The 22,250-nt window shown below is 41.7% G+C and overlaps 1 protein-coding gene across 1 annotated transcript in view; it reads right to left on the bottom strand.

The window, feature by feature from the left end:
- Window positions 1–1,135: 1,135 nt before the first annotated feature.
- The window catches only part of snx17 (sorting nexin 17), a 167,933-nt gene continuing 146,818 nt past the window's right edge, over window positions 1,136–22,250 (bottom strand). Inside the window, exons 23-24 of the mRNA XM_072500579.1 lie at window positions 19,675–19,716; window positions 1,136–9,661 (exon numbers count right to left, since the gene is read on the bottom strand). Of these exons, the coding sequence (XP_072356680.1) occupies window positions 9,542–9,661; window positions 19,675–19,716 (162 nt within the window). The 3' untranslated portion in view covers window positions 1,136–9,541. The remainder of the gene's footprint in view (window positions 9,662–19,674; window positions 19,717–22,250) is intronic.

Here is a 22,250-nt window from a genome sequence, read left to right as displayed (position 1 = left end):
AGTAAATGCTGGAAAATCTGAGGTCTAGCATCTGCAGGGTGAGAAAAGAGCTAACGTTGAGTCCAGATGACCCTTTGACAAAGCTAAAAGGCAGTGAAAGTGGGAACTATTTATACTGTGGAATGAGATAATGAATGATGAGTCATAGCCACAGAAACCAAGGGAACAGGGTGCTAATAGCCACACAAACCAAGGGAAAGAGTGCTAATGGCAGCCCCCAGAGAACAAAAGGTGCAAAAGGCCGAACAGCAGAGAAGCTAACTTCAAAGGGTAAACCGTGACAGATGTAGATGTGGGGGAGGGGAAGGGGAGAAAAGTTAAGGAAAGGAGGGGTTAAATATAAATATATATATATATATATATATATATATAAAGAAAGACAAGGAAAGAAAGAATGGTATAAGACAGTTAAAATGACAAAGGAGTCGAGGTGGGGTCGAACTAATCATCTGAAGTTGTGAATTCAACGTTGAGACCAGAAGACTGTAGCATGCCTAACCGGAAGATGCGATGTTGTTCCTCCAGTTTGTGTTGAGCTTCACTGGAACATTGCAGCAGGCCAAGGACAAGACCAAACGCAGACTGGGTGATCGCTTTGGTGGATTGGATAGTTTATTGTCACTTGTACCAAGGTACAGTGAAAAGTATTTTTCTGTGAGCAACTTAACAGATCATTAAGTACATGAAAAGCAAGGAAATAAAAGAAAATACATAATCTGGCATCACAAGGTACACAATAGTGCTGAGCACCTTTGGTCTGTGCGCATTCAGGACCTTGACCTTTCCGTTGATTGCCATTTCAACACCAGACCCTGCTCCCGTGCCCACGTCTGTCCTTGGGACTCTGGAGCTGTGAAGCAACAGTGCTACCCACTGTGCTACCGTGCCGTTTAGTATGATGTTGGAATCTACTGTGAACTGCTGATTTTTATTCTTACCATAGCCTGATCTGTGGAATATTTCGAGCATTTACTGGTTGCGTTTATACCCAAGATATTGATCACAAATGTGGTACTCCACATAAGAGGATTATATTTTCATTGTAAAAAAATGCTTTTGTTCTCAGAGTATATGTCAATAAAAGGTCTGTCATTTTGGTCAGTCAATTACCTTCAAAGAATGCACAAAAATAAAATCACATTATGAAAATATTTTTATTTGCATATTACACAATTCAAGCTTTTTTATACAAATTTAAGTCTGCTTATTCATGAGACATCTGCTGGTATAGATACATACAGGAAAACAAGCTATAATACATACAAGGCAATTAGTGCTACATTAAGGTGCATTAGCATTTATTGGATACGGAGGATTAGATAATCAACCTTTATGCAACAAGGTCAGTCTTACAGCATTAAGGTTAGACAAAGCAAGTAGTGCAATACCATTTATTGCAACATGTGATATACACAATCTTTCACAATTGCATCAGCTGAGAAAAATAAATGGCAAGCACAAAGGAAATTGTTCAACCCTTAATATGCTGAAAACATGAGTAGAAATCCATATGTAGGCTATGCATTAATAAAACTTTTGAATACCTAAATTCATGAGTTTAGTTTTTAAAAATTCAGTTGACTTCAGGTTGATCCAATGCTAATATGGCTGTACCAGTTCTTATAGTAAGAAATTAGAGTTCATTAACAGATGCATCCAGCCCAGTTATCACTAAATTAAAAAAAACATTTTATTCAACCTGTGTGAATATATCTAATATCTGTAACTCTTTGGATATGGTCTCTTGTTTTGCCTAGGAGGTTACTTCGCATCCATCTGGTTCAGTTAGATAAACCAGAATGGAGAGTTGACACCAACTTGTGTGTCTCGTGTCTCTCTCCCCCCACCACTTGTGTCTCTTCTCCCTCTCTCTTTCCCCCCCACCCCCCTGGTCAAACTTGTTTGAATCTGAATTGTATCTGCAACAGGAGAATGATACAATAAAATATTTTCTGGATAAAGCTCATAACATGGCAGACAAAATTTGCAGCTTTATTCACTCTCTCCATTTAAGGAATATGCACCTTGATGCTGGAAACCTGATCACACGTGTGCAAACATTCTGGTAAAAGGGTTTCACAATTTAATATCCACGGTAATTACATTTTAAACTGTAAATAAAATGTAATTCTCTATGAGTGTTTTTATAACCTGATAATTGGTGTCTACATTACATCCACAACAATTTTATATTGCATTAGCATTATGTATCCCTTAAAACATCACACCAAAATATCAAAGAGTAAAAGGTGACAGAAGACAGTCACTTAAAGTATAAGCACATTAGTTATGAACTTCCCATGCCTTAAAAATGAAAGCTTGATAATTTGGAAAATAATGTTTTAAAAACCCTTGGGTTTTTGAATTAAGCAGGAGGCGGATTGGAAATAAAATGCCAAAAATGTGGTTCCAATGAATTTTCCACCATTATGAAAACACCTTGCACGAGTAATGTTTACATATGCAACACTATTCCTATTGAAACAATATTAAGTAGTTTCTTGCATGTTAACCAATTAGAATTGGTGATAGTATCATTTATCAGTTGTTTTATGAACCAGGTATCCGGGATTATAAAGCTGAACAAGCATCAAATTCCAGTTCTGAAAAATTAATTTATTTTCCTGAAGAAAATTTCTAACAAGCATGTAATGTTGCAGGCGTAACAGACACCAAAACAGTCAGAGAACATGTTGATATTTCATTTCCATCACTGTTAATTGAGTTATGAAGCAATAAATTCAGATGCTTTTTAATGAAAATAATTAGCCTTTAATTTATTGATTGCTCCAAGCACAAGTTGCATCATTAGACTGCAGAAGACCTCTCTAATGAATTCAGTCTTTTGAAACAAGTATTTTGAAAATAAAATTTGTCTCCTAAAATCTAAATGGAAAATATTAAAATAAGATATCCAAATGATGGTAGAAGCATGCAGATGCAGACCAGGCTTTACAGGCAAGTAGATTGACTTAACGTGCCATTCGGAGGCCTGCATTTCAATTCATAATGTTCTGTATTTTATTTTGCTAATCCGTTCCTGTTTTTAAGGAAAGTGAGAAATTCTAAAGACATTAATATTAGAGGGTAGTGAGTGTCTGGAATGGGCTGCCAGAGGTAGTAGTAGAGGCGGGTACAATTGTGTCTTTTAAAAAAACATTTAGATAGTTACATGGGTAAGATGGGTATAGAGGGTTATGGGCCAAGTGCGGGCAACTGGGACTAGCTTAATTGTAAAAACTGGGCGGCATGGACTGGTTGGGCCGAAGGGCCTGTTTCCATGCTGTAAGATTCTATGATTCTATGATTATCCATTCTAAAGTACAAAAATAGTTAGCTTATGCTTTTGACTGCAATATAAAACATATGCTTCAATACGTGGAATATTAAAAGGACATTCCAAAGTACCTCACAGCAACCATGCACTTAGTTGCAAGGCCCATCAGAAGTCGATGAGCGCATATTTCATCACGCTAGATAATTGTAAATATCTTGCCTAAATGCATAAAGGAAATTCAAGTCGGAATGCATTAAGAAGTCTTATTTGCAAAAGCTGAATTAAGACTTTCAACATCATTATAAGCACAAATACAAGTCTCCATTTAAGCACAGTTTGATTGCCTATGCCCTCTCACATATATGCTAAGAATAAGCATAGAAAATACCTTATTTTACAGATGGAATTCCATAACCAAACTGGAATGAGTGTTTGCACTCTGTGGAGCCTCAATACAATCAGATTATGATTTATCACCCAGAATTAAGTCCCTATAGATTACTATTATAAATGCAGCATTAAAAGTTCTGGGCCTTTCATGTAGGAATCCTACATAAAGCACTTGCAGATTTAGGACCAGCAGATTATACAAGGCATTACTTCTGCTAAGTTTCTAAATACTATATCATTAATATTAATAATTGTGATAAGGAAGACTGACCAATACAATCTCCAACTGGTTGCTTAAACAACCAGTTCCCCAGTTTTAAAAAAAAAATGGAAACTGGTAGCTTCACTGGATGCTTGACCACAACTCTTTTTTTTGCTAATAAGAGAAAAAATCTTTTGCATAAATAGCAAGGAAGGATTTGAGATTTTGGTAAAATTGAATCATCTTCTGGTTTGCAGAGGGTTGGAAATTGTATATGACCCTTAAAAATGTACTTATTTACGAATACTCAAATGTCATTGTGCACCAGTGGTCTTACTTTCTATATCCAATGTGAGCAAAGAAAATACTATGGGTGTAAATTTCCAAATAGATTCCTCCGCTTGTCCACTGCAACTGTCCAGAGCCATAGAAACCATGGGCGGGGTTCTCTGCCCCGCCGCACCCGTTTTCTGGTGTGGCAGGCCCCCTGCCAGCAACAGGATCATTCGTCCCGGCAGCCGGCCAATGGAGTTTCCCCATTGTGGGCACCCCCACGCCGTGGGAAATCCAGGCGTGAATGAGCTGCTGGCGAAACGGAGGATCCCACCGATGGAGAATCCAGCCCCATGTCTTTCTCCCTCTCCCTCCCCAAGGTCACTACAACTCTTCCTTGGCTTAAAAGCAGAAATCCCTTGCAAATTCAACTCCATGATTTTTCCTAACAAGATAGGGGAGTTATCTGCTGGTATGGCACTAATCCCAGAGAAATATCCTGTCTACCCAATAATATTTATTTTATACACCCATCTCAAAGAATTCAGTTTCTATAAAGGCAAGCTCTCGATTAGTCTCTTTTTGTGCTACTGGTAGGGAGAAAATGGAAAATACTAGAGCATCACATTTAATTTAATCTCCCCCATAGATGCAGGAAAAAAATGAATATACTTGGAAACATCAAGACCATGGGAAAGAGGAACCTTGCTTTGGAGGACCAACCTACATATAAGCTGCATTGAACTCTTCCAACAGGAACAATTTCAATGTTCGTGCAATGAAAGAGGAATACCACTAGTTGCACTGATAAATTTTTAGTTAATAACTTCCATCATTATATTTCTCCAGGTGCCTTCAGTTTTGAGGAAAGCTCAAAAGAGCATTTAGGAAACCTTTTAGGATACAAATACCACTGTTATTACCATCAGAAATTACTAAAGCAGATCATCCTTACTAGAAAACCACAATTTTGACTTGTTATATTGACCAGTTCATCTCAGCATAAAAATTAAAAGACCCAAGAAATGGTTTATACATTTGTTCTTAATATGCTTCCCTCTTTCCCTGCCCCACAAACCCAAATTTGGTTAAAATGATTAAAACTGGAGCTGTAATACACTCATGATCCCCTTTGCCATGAAATTTTTAACCATGAGCTCAGGTAATCACTACACAAATGAAGCAATGCAAATTTATGAAAATTAAAGCCATTTAAGGATGAAAAAGCAAATAACATGAGGATAACCACTAATGGATGCCTCATTTTTACTGTGCATTTTACTTGGTGTTCAAATTAGTAGTAGTCAACAGAAATTAGCAGTAGTCAACAGAAAACAATGAACGCGATTCAGTGGACAAAAGTTTAAGCCTGCTTTTGGGCATGTTTGGCGGGGGGTGGTTTCTTGGTGGCTGCAGCACCGATCGGGGTGCCATTTCTCCTCCACCCCCCCCTTTCAGGATTTCCCCCTTTCTCCAAGCCCCTGGAACCCCCCTCACCACCCCTCCTATTAGCAAGCTCCCAACCTGGGCCTGACCACTGCCATTGTCAACCTGCCACCACCACCCTGGTAGTGCCAGGGTGTCACGGCCACAGCGCCTAGGTGCCAGTGAACCATCCTGGAATCTCCAATGCCCTGCAAGTTCCTTTCTCTCTACTCCTCCTCCTCCTCCTCCCCCCCCCCCCCAAGGTGCTGTTATGCCTGGTCCACGTTTGTGTAGACCAGTATTAAATGGTGTCTTGGCGAGGTCTCGCAGGCGCCTAATGGGCTTATTTACATATTCAGATTGTGTCAGGCAGAGCGAGTCAGGTGACTTGCGATCGGCACGGTGCCATATTTGAGGCACTCCATGGTTCACCTGGCGTGCCAGGATCCACACCAGGCACAACATGTTCGCTGAATTGCACTCAATGTCTTAAATTATGGAGCCATTGACCACATTCCAAATTTAATTATACCTCCTCCAAAGAGATGCAGAAAAAAAAATTAATACACTTGGAGATGTCAATACCATGGAAAAGAGGAATCGTGTGTTGCAGGACCAATGTACTGCTAAGCTACACTGAACGTTTTCAACAGGAACATTTCCAATACAAAATTTTTTCAATTATAATAGCTGGAGATACAATGAAAGATTAATACTAATCTAGTTGCCCTGATAAATCTATAACTTCCATACTTTTATTTCTCCACGATGCCTTCTGTTTTGATGAAAAGCTCAAAAGTTCCACATTTGAGAGTGTGAGTTGCCCTATTTTGGAAAGTTGGACCAGATTTTTGAATTTTTGGCACTTCCAAAATTTGACAGAACATTAAAAAAAAAAAAAATCAGATAAATAACTGGGATCCAACCGTAATTAAAATGATTTGCACACAAGCTTTGGTTATTCCTACAAAATCAGTTCACTGAGTTGGCAGTCATTTAACATATATACAGAGATAAGAGAATTTTAAGCGAAGTATCACTATTCAGGTCGGACCACACGAAAGGAGACTATAAAAAAAAATAACAGTTGCAGGTTCGGAATTGTACAATTTGGAAAATAAAATTGTTAAAACCCTCCTCTCTAAAAAAGTAAATCTAGTGTAAATGCATTTTATGACTACAGTTTTGTGTCTGATCAAATTGTAAGGTTTAAAGTCCTTGATAAATGCCGGCTTTACATTATCCAGCAATTCCACTTTACAGTACTTCGCATTTTGCTTTGCAGAATGCCAAGAACTCCAATTGCTGATATATGTAATAGGAAATTAATGCAAAAAAAGCTACAGCATTTTAATGGAAGCAGGGTGTAGTTAATGACATTTCCTTCGAAGAAATATCACACATTGCATGGATAATAAGTTCAGATATCTTGCTGTGCTCTGAAATATTAATGACTTAAGGTAGAAAGCATTGAATAAAAATAAAACTGAACATTGAATACATTTTCTAAAACTACCGAGTACAACTCTGACCATGGTGTGCCCTAAACTGTCTTGAAGTCATATTCATCGCTATAATAATTACACACATTTGATATGACTGGATTTCATCTTTTGGAAAAAATAGTTCCCCTCCAAAATTGTCAAAACTACTAAGCTAGAACCCGGTCTTGGAAAGAAACAGTGGAAATGCCTGTAATGCCAGTTAATACATGCACACTGATATCGTAATAAGTTATCTCCACATTGCATCAGGTTTTGCTTTTGATAATTTATGTCCCAGTTTTGTTATTACATGTTTTAATTCAATACTCGTCCCCATTGTTCTATATTTTGTTCTTTCTTCTAACAAGATGTACAATTCAAAGGTACCCCTTTACCCTGCGTTAATGGAGAGGAATACTGTAATCATGATGTCCTGGACACCATAGAAGTAGCAGAACAACACCTGATTTTATTAATATGTTGAAAATTAAGTGTCAAAATTTTACTGGTCTAACTTAATCAATAACTGGACTCAAGGCAACACAAGGTTCATGAATACCGTTGTGTAGGCTTCAATTATTTTTCTTTGGGCTGCTAAAATGGCTCCTGATCCTAAAGAAGTTAAAAGTAAAGCAGAAAGCATCAGAACTTTTGGCACCAACATTACATATTGTATGAAGTAGTGTTAGGAATATGGAAGTGGTATTCTAAAAAGATGCAGTCTAGTATGTATTATTATAATAGCTATTAGTGAAGTACAGTGTCATTAGCAGAATGCTAGTATAAAAGAATGAGACAGCATTAAACAGCTGTTTAACTAAAGTTTTCGAAGCATATGTATTTATTTTTCTCAGACTGCTGGACAGCCAATGACTGTCAGAATAGTCAACAGCTGAACAGTTGAGGACATTCTCAATAGGTGCTGCACCTTAGTAAAAGGTGAAACACTATTTTTACGAGCAATAAAATGAACTGACTCTTTACTAGCCTGCCCAACAGTATACTTGCATGTGTACTTATGTCAATATTAGCCAGCCAAGGATCTATCCACCAGTACCTATACATACATAAATTACAGCGAAGGCAGGTGGAGTGACTGAAGTAGTGATCTCAACGTAATTCTCAAGCGTATAGATGTCACATTAGAACACAATGGTTTCTTTCATTTAAAAAAAAAACTAACAACTGACTCGACATCATTAATAATGTACTAGGACCAAATAATTCACAATGGACATACGGCAATATCAAAATTTGTTCAGTTTGGTACTATAATTCCAAATATAAACCTATATTTTATCAATTTTAGGAAAGGGATAAATAAACGGGTGCAATCTCTCTTTAGATCTTTCACTGGCCAACAGTGCAACACTGAGGACTTCAGCAGAATCTAAGCATCCTGCTTGCTGCAGTACTGTAAATAATATTTCATCAGCATTATTGAATTATTAAAATTCTGGTTAAAATTGCTACTGAATTGCTTTGGTTTCCATGTACCTTGTTCTGAAGATGCAGATATTGTACAAACAGAACTGTAGGGGAAAGCATATTGACATACAAACTTGTACCAGTAAGAGGGTAAAAATAATTCAAACCTTCTTAAAAAAAATATAGGACCAACAGTGGCCTATTCAATGAGTGAGACAGTTACTTAGATTCAACTCCAATCTTGTGCAGTGGAAGACTGAGGACCAAAATTAAATCAAAGTAACTGAACAAATTTGACTTGTACAAGTATAATGTCAAGGGCACTAAAGTGGAATGATAGATGTATTATTGCGCAGATAAACATTTAATGAGTTTATACATATGCAAATCTGATATGACAACAGGTCATAAGCATAACATACAAGTATTGCAATGAAGAGTTAGCTAACAAAACAATTTTGATCTTGCATTGAAATTACAAGATGACATTTTAGAACCAATGTGTCATAATCTTACCGCACAATGACAACCAATGGAAGCAGGTTAAGCTTTTCTCTACAACTTGGATTACATTTAAGTTGTCAATTCTTTAGTTTCTATGCTAGCCAGGAGCACTGGTTTGGCAACAAGGTATTCTGCCAAACCAGTGCTGTAATTCTGTAAACAAGTTAGTCTCACCATTCATTTTAGGTCATGATTCATTTTCGGTATTACAACTAGCTCTATCCTGCAACTACAGTTTTCATTTATTATTTAGAAATACTGTTTAAATTAATTGATATTTTGTGTAAACATAAGTGGATCTTACGAATTTTCAAAACAAATTTGAATCATTGTGCAAAATACTCTAGTAAACGATAATTTGGTGTTAATCATGATCATAAACAAAGGTCATGACTCTTTAACCTTGTTGCTACTTGTGTCGCAATCCACGATGACACCTTCCGAACAGCAGTCATGGTTCAATCCTTCTAGTTAAATTCTGTGCAAACTGATCAGATGCAAGTGCAAGATTTCTACTTTACTCCAGGCAGTCACTAGAATGGTTCATCTTACAGAACTTCACAAATCATCATCACCGATTCCCTCAAAGGCATAGTTACCATGGAAGTCATTCGCACTGATGTCATTGGAGGAGTTAGATGTGCCAATTCCTCGGATGCTAACGGAAGAGAGCTTACTCTGCAAGATGACAACAGGTAGCAAGTATAAAAACTTAATGAATAAAATGTTTTAGTTAACAAGAACCAATTAAAAATATTTAATACTATTAAAATATTTTATGCCGGCAGAAGCTAATATTGAAATTTTGGTAAACTGAATGAATTAAGTGGTTAATTATTGGAGGATTGGGTATGTAATAGATTAGCACAGCATTTTGCCATCTTTGTAATACAGAACTTGAACATTGCTGAAAAATGAAACATGTTGCTGAAGCTATTCATCTTGCACTAATCAGGTCAAACACATGAATGCCAAATTTCAAATGATCACAACAATTTATTCCATGAGAAAAGGGATGATGATTGGCTGGTAAATCTATTGTGATTAGCTGAGGTGTTGCCATGGAGAAAGCAACAGAGAACTTACTGCTCATGCCCTTGCGGACTAAGACCTATCCAAATTAGTCCCACACTCAGCTTTTTTCCATAAACCTGCAAACTGATCCTTAGGTACAAGTAAGTGTTCAATTGCTTTTTGAAAGTTCCCAAGGAATCCGATTTCTTGATTCTTTAAGAATTCTGGATATGAGCATACACATGAACAAATGAATTAGAAGCCCCTCAAGTCTTTGGCCCTTCAAGCCTGCTCTCCCTCAAGTCTGTTTGGACAAGATCATAACTGATCAGATTGCAGCCTCAACTCTTAACTCTCAACTCCGAACCCCCATATCCTGATCTAACCCAAAATAGTCAATGATCCCGTCTCCACTGCGCAAGCTAAATCCACAGACCAACAATCCTCAAAAAACTTCCTCATCTTCATTTTGAATGATTGAGCTTTATTTTTAAACTGTGTCCCCTAGCTCTGAGTCTCTTCCCAAGGGGAAACATCCTCTTAGCATCTTCCCTCTCAAGTCCCTCAGGATTTTATGTTTCAGTAAGATTGCCTCACCTTTTTATATTTTATCCAAACATACTCCAACACAGTGGCATAGTACAAAAATAAACATGGTACATACAGTGTGTTAATTTTTTCCCCTTTTCTATCTCCCCCCCCCCCCCCCCTCCCGGTGCAACAAAAAATTCCTCAAATCTTCACCAACCTGAGGAACTCATGGAAATCCCCCAACTACGCCTCAATTCCCTGCGGCGCTACCAACCTCCAATTCCAAAGTATCCGTAGCCGGGCAATCAGAGAGGCGAAGGCCACAACATTTTACGCCCTCCCCTCCTGCAGTGCTGGCGCCTCCAAAAATCTCCACCATAGGGTCCGGCAATTTCTTGACCTTGACAGACTTGGGAGTGTATGCAAGGTTTGTGAGATAAAGGGGATTTCTTGGTTTTCCTGGGGCCAGGCAAAAGGGAAAGGGACCCGGGCGTGGGCCTCCACGCTGGCCGGTTTAAGCCGGCCAGTGAACGGGAGTGAGGTGGGGGGGAGGGGGAGGGGCTGCGGCCATCGGAGCCTGGTAGAACAGGTTCCGATGAGTCTAGCAGGGGTGGAAAGTTGCGGGGGGGGGGGGGGGGGGGGGGGGGGGGGAGAAAAGCGGTTGGGGGGAGGAGTTTTAAAAGAGGAAGTGGAGGGGAGGCATCGGGGAGGGGGGGGGTTACATGGGTGTCATTTACGGTACTCTTTCGGGGATTGGATGGCATTGAATGTTAGGGGGAGGGGGGGTGGACTCTATAGGTCAATGGTGACCATAGGCGATTCCGGATTCCTTTTTTTTTTCCCCCCCCTTTGTTTTACCCACCGTGGGAGGGTTTGTTTTATTTGATGCTTATATTGTCAGGTGGGATGTTGTTTGGGGTGGTGGGAGGATGGGATCGTTGTTGTTGATATGGGGATTGACTTTGCATTTGTTACCGTTTACTGCTTGTTGGTGGGGTGTAAATTCTGACGAAAATGTGAAAATGGAGAATAGGTTATAGAAACAAACCAGGGAACAGCAGACTAGCGAACCTCACGTCAGTAGTTGGGAAAATACTGGAGAAAATTCTGAAGGACAGATCTCCACTTGTGGAGGCGAGGTTTGATCAGGGGTAGTCAGCATGGCTTTGTCAGGTGGAGATCATACCTAACAAATTCGATTGAATTTTTTGAGCATGCAACCAAGTGTGTAGACGAGGGTAGTTTACATGGATTTCAGAAAAGCCTTTGACAAGGTCCCACATGGGAGACTAATTCAGAAGGCAAATGCATATGGGATACAGGACGATTTGATAAGGTGGATTCATAATTGGCTTAGCGGTAGGAGACAGAAGCAGTTGCTTTAGTGTCTTTTGTTTAAAGATTGATTTACGGGATGTGAGCTTCGCTGGTTAGGCCAGAATTTATTGTCCGTCCCGAGTTGCCCTTCAGAAAGTGGTGTTGAGTTGCCTTCTTGAACAGCTGCAGTCCTTGAGATGTAGGTACACCCATTGTGCTATAAAGGAGGAGTTCCAGGATGTTGCCTCAGCAACAGTGAAAGACGGGCAATATATTTTCAAGTCAGGGTGGGGAGTGACTTGGAGGGGAACCTCCAGGTGGTGGGGTTACCAGGTATCTGCTGCCAAACCTGAGATTTTCTGGCATTTTCTCTTTTGGTATCTGCTGCTCTTATCCTTCGGGATGGTAGTCGTTGTGGGTTTGGAAGGTGTTGCCTGAGGAACCTTGCCGAGTTACTGCGGTGCATCTTGCAGATGGTACACATGGCTGGGACTGTTCAGTGGTGGAGAGTTTGAGGATTGTTGGAGCTGCACTCATCCAGGCAAGAGGAAAGCATTCCATTACACTCCTGACTTGTCCCTTGTAGATGGTGGACAGGCTTTTGTGGGTTGGGGGGGGGGGGGGGGGGGGGGGGGGGGGAGAGAGAGAACAGGAGGAGAGTTATTCGCCGTAGGATTCCTAGCCTTTGATCTGTCCTGGTAGCCACAGTATTAATGTGGCTAGTCTAATTGAATGTCAAGAGGCAGTGGTTAGATCCTCTCTTGTAGGAGATGGTCATTGCCTGGCACTTGTGTGGCGCGAATGTAACTTGCTACTTGTCAGCTCAAGCCTGGATATTGTCCCGGTCTTGCTGCATTTGGACATGGACTGCTTCATTATCCGAATCGTGAATGGTGTTGAACATTGTGCAGTCATCCGCAAACATACCCACTTCTGAACTTATGATGGAAGGGAGGTCATTGATGAAGTAGCTGAAGATGGTTGGGCCTTGGACACTACCCTGAGGAACCCCTGCAGTGATGTCCTAGAACTGAGATGATTGACTTCCAACCATCTTCCTTTGTGCCAAGTATGACTCAATCCAGCTGAGAGTTTCCCCCGATTCCCACAGACTCCAGTTTAGCTAGGGTTCCATGATGCCATTCTCGGTCAAATGCTACCTGGCAGCAGAGTGGTTAGAATATAGAACATAACAGCGCAGTACAGGCCCTTCGGCCTTCAATGTTGCGCTGACCCGTGAAACCACTCTAAAGCCCATCTACATTATTCCCTTATTGTCCATATGTCTATCCAATGACCATTTGAATGCCCTTAGTGTTGGCGAGTCCACTACTGTTGCAGGCAGGGCATTCCACGCCCTTACTACTCGGAGTAAAGAACCTACCTCTGACATCTGTCGTATATCTATCTCCCCTCAATTTAAAGCTATGTCCCCTCGTGCAAGACATCACCATCCGAGGAAAAAGGCTCTCTGTCCACCCTATCCAATCCTCTGATCATCATGTCTGCCTCAATTAAGTCACCTCTTAACCTTCTTCTCTCTAATGAAAACAGCCTCAAGTCCCTCAGCCTTTCCTCATAAGATCTTCCCTCCATACCAGGCAACATTCTGGTAAATCTCCTCTGCACCCTTTCCAATGCTTCCACATCCTTCCTATAATGCAGCGACCAGAATTGCACGCAATACTCCAAATGCGACCGCACCAGAGTTTTGTACAGCTGCAACATGACCTCATGGCTCCGAAACTCAATCCCTCTACCAATAAAAGCTAACACACCGCATGCCTTCTTAACAACCCTCTCAACCTGGGTGGCAACTTTCAGGGATCTATGTACATGGACACCGAGATCTCTCTGCTCATCCACACTGCCAAGAATCTTACCATTAGCCCAGTACTCTGTCGTCCTGTTCTTCCTTCCAAAATGAATCACCTCACACTTTTCTGCATTAAACTCCATTTGCCACTTCTCAGCCCAGCGCTGCAGCTTATCTATGTCCCTCTGTAACTTGTAACATCCTTCCGCACTGTCCACAACTCCACCGACTTTCGTGTCATCTGCAAATTTACTCACCCATCCTTCTACACTCTCCTCCAGGTCATTTATAAAAATGACAAACAGCAGTGGCCCCAAAACAGATCCTTGTGGTACATTATTAACTGGACACCAGTCTGAACATTTCCCATCAACTACCACCCTTTGTCTTCTTCCAGCTAGCCAATTTCTGATCCAAACTGCTAAATCACCCTGAATCCCTGCCTCTTTATTTTCTGTAGTAGCCTCCAGTGGGGAACCTTATCAAACGCTTTACTGAAATCCATATACACCACATAAACTGCTTTACCCTCATTCACCTGTTTGGTCACCTTCTCAAAGAACTCAATAAGGTTTATGAGGCACGACCTACCCTTCACAAAACCGTGTTGACTATCTCTAATCAAATTATTCCTTTCCAGATGATTATACACCCTATCTCTTATAAACCTTTCCAAGATTTTGCCCACAACAGAAGTAAGGTTCACTGGTCTATAGTTACCTGGGTTGTCTCTACCCCCCTTCTTGAACAGGGGGACAACATTTGCTATCCTCCAGTCTTCTGTCACTATTCCTGTAGACAAAAGGTGACTTAAAGATCAAAGCCAAAGGCTCAGCAATCTCCTCCCTAGCTTCCCAGAGAATCCTAGGATAAATCCCATCCGGCCCAGGGGATTATCTATTTTCACACTTTCCAGAATTGCTAACACCTCCTCATGAACCTCAAGCCCTTCTAGTCTAGTAGCCTGAATCTCAGTATTCTCCTCGACAACATTGTCTTTTTCCTGTGTGAATACGGACGAAAAATATTCATTTAGCACCTCTCCTATCTCCTTGGACTCCAAGCACAACTTCCCACTACTGTCCTTGGCTGGCCCTACTCTTACCCGAATCATTCTTTCATTCCTGACATATCTATAGAAAGCTTTAGGGTTATCCTTGATCCGACCTGCCAAAGACTTCTCATGTCCCCTCCTGGCTCTTCTTAGCTCTCTCTTTAGGTCCTTCCTAGCTAACTTGCAACTCTTGAGCGCCCTAACTGAACCTTCATGACTCATCTTTACATAAGCCTCCTTCTTCCTCTTGACCAGTGTTTCGACTGCTTTAGTAAACCATGGTTCCCTTGCTCGACCACTTCCTCCCTGCCTGACAGGTACATACTTATCAAGGACACGCAGTAGCTGTTCCTTGAACAAGCTCCACATTTCCATTGTGCCCACCCCCTGCAGTTTTCCTCTCCATCCGATGCATCCTAAGTCTTGCTTCATCGAATCATAATTGCCTTTCCCCCCCGATATAACTCTTGCCCTGCGGTATATACCTATCCCAACAGTTAGCACTGTTGCTTCACAGTAACAGGGTCCCAGGTTCGATTCCTGGCTTGGGTCACTGTCTGTGCGAAGTCTGCATGTTCTCCCAGTGTCTACTCCCAGGTGCACCGGTTTCCTCCCACAAGTCCCGAAAGACGTGCTGTTAGGTGAATTGGACATTCTGACTTCTCCCTCAGTGTACCCGAACAGGCGCCGGAATGTGGCGACTCGGGGCTTTCCACAGTAACTTCATTGCTGTGTTAATGTAAGCCTACTTATAGAACATAACAGCTGGGACAATAATAATTATTATGTCAAGGGCACTCACCTCACCTCTGGCATTCAGCTCTTTTGTCCATGTTTGAACCAAGGCTGAGTGACCCTGGTGAAACCCAAACGGAGTGTCGGTGAGCAGGTTATTGCTAAGTGCTGCTCGATAGTACTGTTGATGACTCATTCAATCACTTTGCTGATAATGGAGAGTAGACCGATAGGGCAGTAATTGGCTGGGTTGGATTGGTCCTGTTTCTCGTGTACAGGACACACCTGGGCAATTTTTCACACTGCCAGGTAGATGCCAGGGGTGCGGCAAGTTTTGGAGCACAAGTCTTCAGTACTATTGCCATGATCTTGTCAGGGCCTATAGCCTTTCCAGTCTCATGCCTTCAACCATTTCTTGACATCATGTGGAGTGAATTGTTTGGCTGAAGACTGACATCTCATGATGCTGGGGACCTCCCGAGGAGACGGAGATGGATCATCCACTCGTCACATCTGGCTGAAGATTGTTGCGAATGCCTCTGCCTTATCTTTTGCATATACATGCTGGGCTCCTCCATCATAGAGGATGGGGATTTTTGTGGCTCCTCCTCCTCCAGTGAGTCGTTTAATTGTCCACCACCATTCAAGGCTGGATGTGGCAGGACTACAGAGCTTAGATCTGATGTGTTCGTTGTGGAATCATTTAGCTCGGTCTATTACTTGCTGCTACTGCTGTTTGGCATACAAGTAGTCCTGTGTTGTATCTTTACCAGGTTGACACCTCATTTTTTGATATGCCTGATGTTCCTCCTGGCACACTCTCCTCCTGCACTCTTCATTGAACCAATATCCTGCAGTAGTCACTTCTACCGAAACTGTCATAGACAGATGCATCTGCAGCAGGCAGATTGGTGAGCACAAGGTCAAGTATGTTTTTCCCTCTTGTTGGTACCCTCACCACTGCTGCAGGCCCAGTCTAGCAGCCATGCCCTTTAGGACCCGGCCAGCTCGGTCTGTGTTGGTACTACTCTTGAAGAACCCACCCAGAGCATATTCTGCACCTTTGCCACCCTCAGTGCTTCCTCCAAGTGGTGTTCAGCATGGAGGAGTACTGATTCATCAGCTGAAGGTGGCCAGTACATGGTAATCAGCAGAAGCCAGTGACACACCACTGGGATCCATGCTGGGTCCTCCCAATTGTTTGTCATTTATATAAATGACATAGATGACTATATGGGGGGGGTGGTAGGATCAGTAAGTTTGCGGATGACACAAAGATTGGCCGCTGGTTAACAGCGAGGTTGAGTACCTTGGGTTACCAGGAAGATATAGAACATAGTGCAGAAGGAGGCCATTCGGTCCATCGAGTCTGCACCAACCCACTTAAGCCCTCACTGCCACCCTATCCCCGTGACCCACTAATCCCTCCTAACCTTTTTGGGCAATTTATCATGGCCAATCCACCTAACCTGCACGTCTTTGGACTGTGGGAGGAAACCGGAGCACCCGGAGGAAACCCACGCAGACACGGGGAGAACGTGCAGACTCCGCACAGACAGTGACCCAGCAGGGAATCGAGCCTGGGTCCCTGACACTGTGAAGCCACAGTGCTATCCACTTGCGCTACCTTGTTGCCCAAAGATGGGATACAGATGGGATGGTCAAATGGGTGGATAAGTAGCAGATGCAATTTAATCCTGAAAAGTGTGAGGGGATACACTTTGGATGGAGTAATTTAACAAGGAAGTATACGATGAAAGGTCTGACACGGGAAAGTTCCGAAGGACAAGGGGACTTTGCCGTGTTTGTCCATGGACCTCTGAAGGCAGAACTGTAGGTGAAAAAAGTCATATGGGACGCGCACTTTTATCAATCGGGGCATAGATTACAAAAGCAGGGAGGTTATGATGGAGCTGTATTGAACTTGGTGAGGCCGCAGCTGAAATAGTGTGTTGCAATTCTGGTTGCCACATTATAGGAAGTATGTAATTACATTGGCAGGGTTTCAGAAGATTCACCAGGATGTTGCCTGGGGTGGAACATTTAAGTTATAAAGAGAGGCTGGATAGGCTTGGGTTGTTTTCTCTGGAGTAGAGAAGACCTGATTGAAGTGTACAAGATTATGGGGGGCATGGACAGGGTGGATAGGGAGCAGCTGTCCCCCTTAGTCGAAGAGTCAGTTATGAGGGGACAGAAGTTCAAAGTGAGGTTTAGAAGGGATTTGAGGAAAAACGTTGCACCCCCCCCCCCCCCCCCCCCAAGAGTGGTCTGGAATGCACTGCCTGAGAGGGTGGTAGAGGCGGGATGCCTCACATCCTTTAAAAGGTTTGTTTTAGGTTGCAAGTCACCTGATGAAGGAGCTATGCTCCGAAAGCTAGTGATTCCAAACAAACCTGTTGGACTTTAACCTGGTGTTGGAAGACTTCTTACTGTACGCACCCCAGTGCAATGCCAGCATCTCCACATCCCTTAAAAAGCACCTGGATAAGTTCTTGGCAGGCCATAACATGCAAGGCTATGGGCCAAGTGCTAGCAAGTGGGATTAGTTGGGAAGGTCAGAGCCTTTCATGCATCGGTGCAGGCTCAATGCGCTGAAGGACCTCTTCTGCACTGTAGTTTTCTGTGATTCTGTGATGTTGGGTATAGGACCATAAGACATAGGAGCAGAAGGCCATTATATTATGTTTGACCCTTCCAGGAATCTCTTATGAATATCCCCAAAGCAATTCTGGTGCCCTCCTGGAAGTCTACTGCTGCAAAGAAGTCCAGAGTAAAGCAGTTGTTTCAGTAGTCTGCTGTCAGGCAGCAGGCTTTGAGTGATTAGCACCCCAAGTTAGCTTGGGAGAGGATGCTGCTGTTGGGGGCCTTTCTTGCCACCAGATTTGGAGGATTTTCCGTAGGAGTGACTGGTGATGCTTCTCCAGTTTAAGATGCCTGCTGTAGATCATCCAAGTCTCTGAAGTGTTTAGGAGTTTGAGGGATCATTGCTGCCTGTTAGACCATGACCGTTTTCTCAATTTTGAAATCCTAGATTGTACAAAATACTTCAGCTGAGGTCTAACTGGTGATTTGCAAAGCTTTAGCATAACTTCCATGAGTTTGTATTTAATGGCCCTATTCACAAAGCCAAGATAGACATATGGTCGCTTAACCAACTTGACTTATTACCTTAAAAGAGTTCCGTACTCCAAGGTCCCTATTCCGGACCCCTTAAAATTGTTCAGTATAAATTATGCTGCCCGTCTATGTTGTTCTTCCAAAAGTACATCACTTCACACTTAACTATATTAAACTACATCTGTGATGTCTCTACCCATTTCATCCTCCTGGTGCCTGCTACTATCTTGTTATTTACTACCATGTTTCCTATCATCCATAAAAAAGTATACTCTTAATTCCTCAATCTAGGCCAATTATAAACATGAGCCCTTAAGCCTATTCCATAATGTTTGCCAATCACCAACCATTCATTCTGGTCCTATCACTTTGACAATTATGTGCCCAAGTTACCATTGTCCATTTAATCACACGTGCTTCTACTTATTCACAAAAGACACAAAATGTGTTACTTTGTCACTGTTTTTGAAAGTCCATAAATATAACATTTATTCAGCATATTTATCAATCCTCTGTTAATTTAAAAACTTAATCAGGTTGTCAGACATAATTTACCTTCAACAAATCCATGTTTAGCAATTCCTCAACTCATGCTTCTCCAAGTGAGAATAAATTTTGCCTTTGACAATCGACTCAACTAGTTTTCCCAACACTGATGGGTATTAATGCAGAAAAATTGTCCATGAACTGATTTCGGATTTTCCTCCTTCAGTCTTAAGTGATATTCTAAATAGATGGAATGTGGAAGAGTACAGAAGGATTCTGTTGGTAACCTACCATCTACAAGAGGAAAAACTTTAATTTGAAAAATAACTGTGATCCACCACCCCCACACCTCAATAGGTTTGTTTTTTTAATGCTCACGGTCTGTATTATAGTCAAATTACATACAGAACAAGTGCATGTTAATGATAATTCATATTAATCTATGCACTTTCCCAATAAACAGCAACCACACAGATAGTTACTTAATCCAAATGCAGGCATTTTACATTAAGTTGTTAGAACACTGTTTCGGCATCAGATCATCTAAACACAGCGGAAGACAAAAACTTAGTTAACAATATAAATTCATAATTATAAATCAGTTTGAATAGTTTTACTCACCGAGAGCTTGACAATAGGTTCTCTGTTTGAATCAGGAGAATCCTAGAGAAACATAAAATTGCTAAGGGAACGAGAATTTGAAGTGCTGCATCTACTAATTTATTTTGATCAAAGTGCAGCAATACGATTTCACAATTTGCTTCAAGGAAATACGAAAAGTCCAGGCAATATTACTGCACTTTGCTAATATTTTTTTCGGTTTATTTTGCAAGGTTGTGGGTGAAATACCAACAAATTATAACAATTAGGTCAAATCATCAAATAGGAAGATTAATTAGGGAACCGTATCAATAGTCTATATAGTTACCACCACGTTGTACTCCAAGCTAGATAACAGGTTATATTATTAGTGATTTTACATAGCCTGGTCATGTGCATTTTCTTTTGATATTCATTCATGGGATGTGGGTGTTGCTTGCATAGTAGTATTTATTTCCCATCACTTGTGAATGTGGTGGTGAGCCACTTTCTTGAACTACTACAGTCTATGTGGTGCAGGCACACCCAGTGTCGTTCGGAAGAAAGTTACAGGGTTCTGAACCAGCAACAGTGAACAGCGATATAGATCCAAGACAGGTTGGAGTGTTGCTTGGAGTGAAACCTGGTGGTGATCCCATGCATCTACTGTCCTTGTCTAAGATGTCAGAGGCCGTGGATTGCGAAGTGCTGTTGTAGTAGCCTTGGCGAGTTGCTGCAATGCATCTTGTAGATGTACACTCCGCAGCCACAGTGCACTTGTGGTGGGAGTGAATGTTAAGGTGGTGAACAAGGTGTCAGCCAAACAGGCTTTGTCTAGGATTTCCATCACACACCTGACTTGTGCTTGATAGATGGCAATAATGAATATTTCAAACTAGGCCTACTTCTATCGCTAAGCCCACATTTAGCTCCACAATGTACATAGGTTTATCTTGAGTGTCACCTCGTGCAAAGATCAGAACAGCACTATCAGATAAATATAAACAAATAATCCACCCTCTAAACCATATCAGGTTTGTGAAAAATAAAAAGGAGATCAACACATCTCAATGAAGCCTAGTTCTGCTTGGATGGAGTCTTCAAATATGGTGTTCTTCTAACACCAGAGGCAAGGGTGAGAAGAGTAGTTTTATACAAAATGAATTAGTCTATTATCCATCATGTTGTTTCCTCCAAAATCTTCTCTCCAATCAGGTGTCCGCCCTGCCACAGTACTGAAATTATTCTTATCAAAGTCACAAATGTCCTGTGCGGTTATGACAATGGTAAACAAACTTTCTCTCCCAGTCCTTCTCTACCCATCTGTAGCCTTTGACACAGTTTACTTCCCCATTGTCTCGCCACCATCACCTGAGTGGGACTGCACTTGTCTGCTTTCATACAATTAACCTAAATTGCTGCTCATTCCACCCTAAAATATAGTGGTATCTGGCACCCGCTGGGATTCATTCTTAGTTCCCTCTACATCCGAATGTCTGCAGCTTTCATAATAAGACCGATGTATTAATAGCACATTGTTACTTTAGGATAGGAAGAAAGGACAAGGAGGTAGGATTGCTCTGTTAAAAGGATGAGAATAGTCCACTGATGAGAAATGATCTTGGCTCGAAGAACATAGTATCAGTTAGGGTGGAGATAAGTAATAGCAACATAAAATAAGTCACTGATGGAAGAGGTTTATAGGCTGCCTAACAGTAGCTACACTGGAGGACAGAGGATTCATCAAGAAATAACAGGGACTTCAAAGAAAGGCACCACAATAACCATGGGCAATTTTAATATATAGACTGAATAAATAAAAAAGTAGCTTTCAGGACAAGTTCATAAGAGTACCTCCGGGACAGTTTCTGAAATGAATACATTCTGAAAACATCCAAGGAACGGGCTATTTTAGATCTAGTAATGCGTATCAGACAGGATTATAAATTCATAAGTTCGGCTGGGTGGGGGGATAAACTGGAGAGTATGGAGTAAGGCGCTACAAGGGTAAATGTGGGCAGCATGGTGGCGCAGTGGTAGCCCTGCAGCCTCACGGCACCGAGGTCCCAGGTTCAATCCCGGCTCTGGGTCACTGTCCGTGTGGAGTTTGCACATTCTCCCCGTGTTTGCGTGGGTTTCGCCCCCACAACCCAAAGATGTGCAAGGTAGGTGGACTGAACATGCTAAATTGCCCCTTAATTGGAAAAAATGAATTGGGTACTCTAAATTTAGAAAATAAAACAAAGGTAAATATGACCTCCTCGTATGCAAGAATGAGCCTGATACAGTTTAAGGTCGTACACAGGGTGCATATGACGCAGCAAGAATGAGTGGGTTCTTTCAGGGGTGGCAGGAGAGTGCGAAAAGTGGCGGGGTCCAGTGAATCATTGGGCTGTGAAAAGTTGGAGATTCCGGGAGGGAGTATTTGTGTCACTAACAAGGATAGTGAGGGAGGAGGTGGTGCTGGACCCTTTGGCGGTGATATTTGGGATATCGGAGAAGCCGGAGCTGATGGTGAGGAAGAAGACTGATGTTGCCGGCGACGAACCCCATTGGAGTGGTGGTCGGCAATGCCACCGGGGGTAGCGGCCTGGCTAGGTGACTTATATGACTTTCCT

Source organism: Scyliorhinus torazame, chromosome 4, assembly GCF_047496885.1.
Source record: "Scyliorhinus torazame isolate Kashiwa2021f chromosome 4, sScyTor2.1, whole genome shotgun sequence".
Classification (NCBI taxonomy): Eukaryota; Metazoa; Chordata; class Chondrichthyes; order Carcharhiniformes; family Scyliorhinidae; genus Scyliorhinus; species Scyliorhinus torazame.
This window is presented reverse-complemented; position numbering and strand designations above follow the sequence as displayed.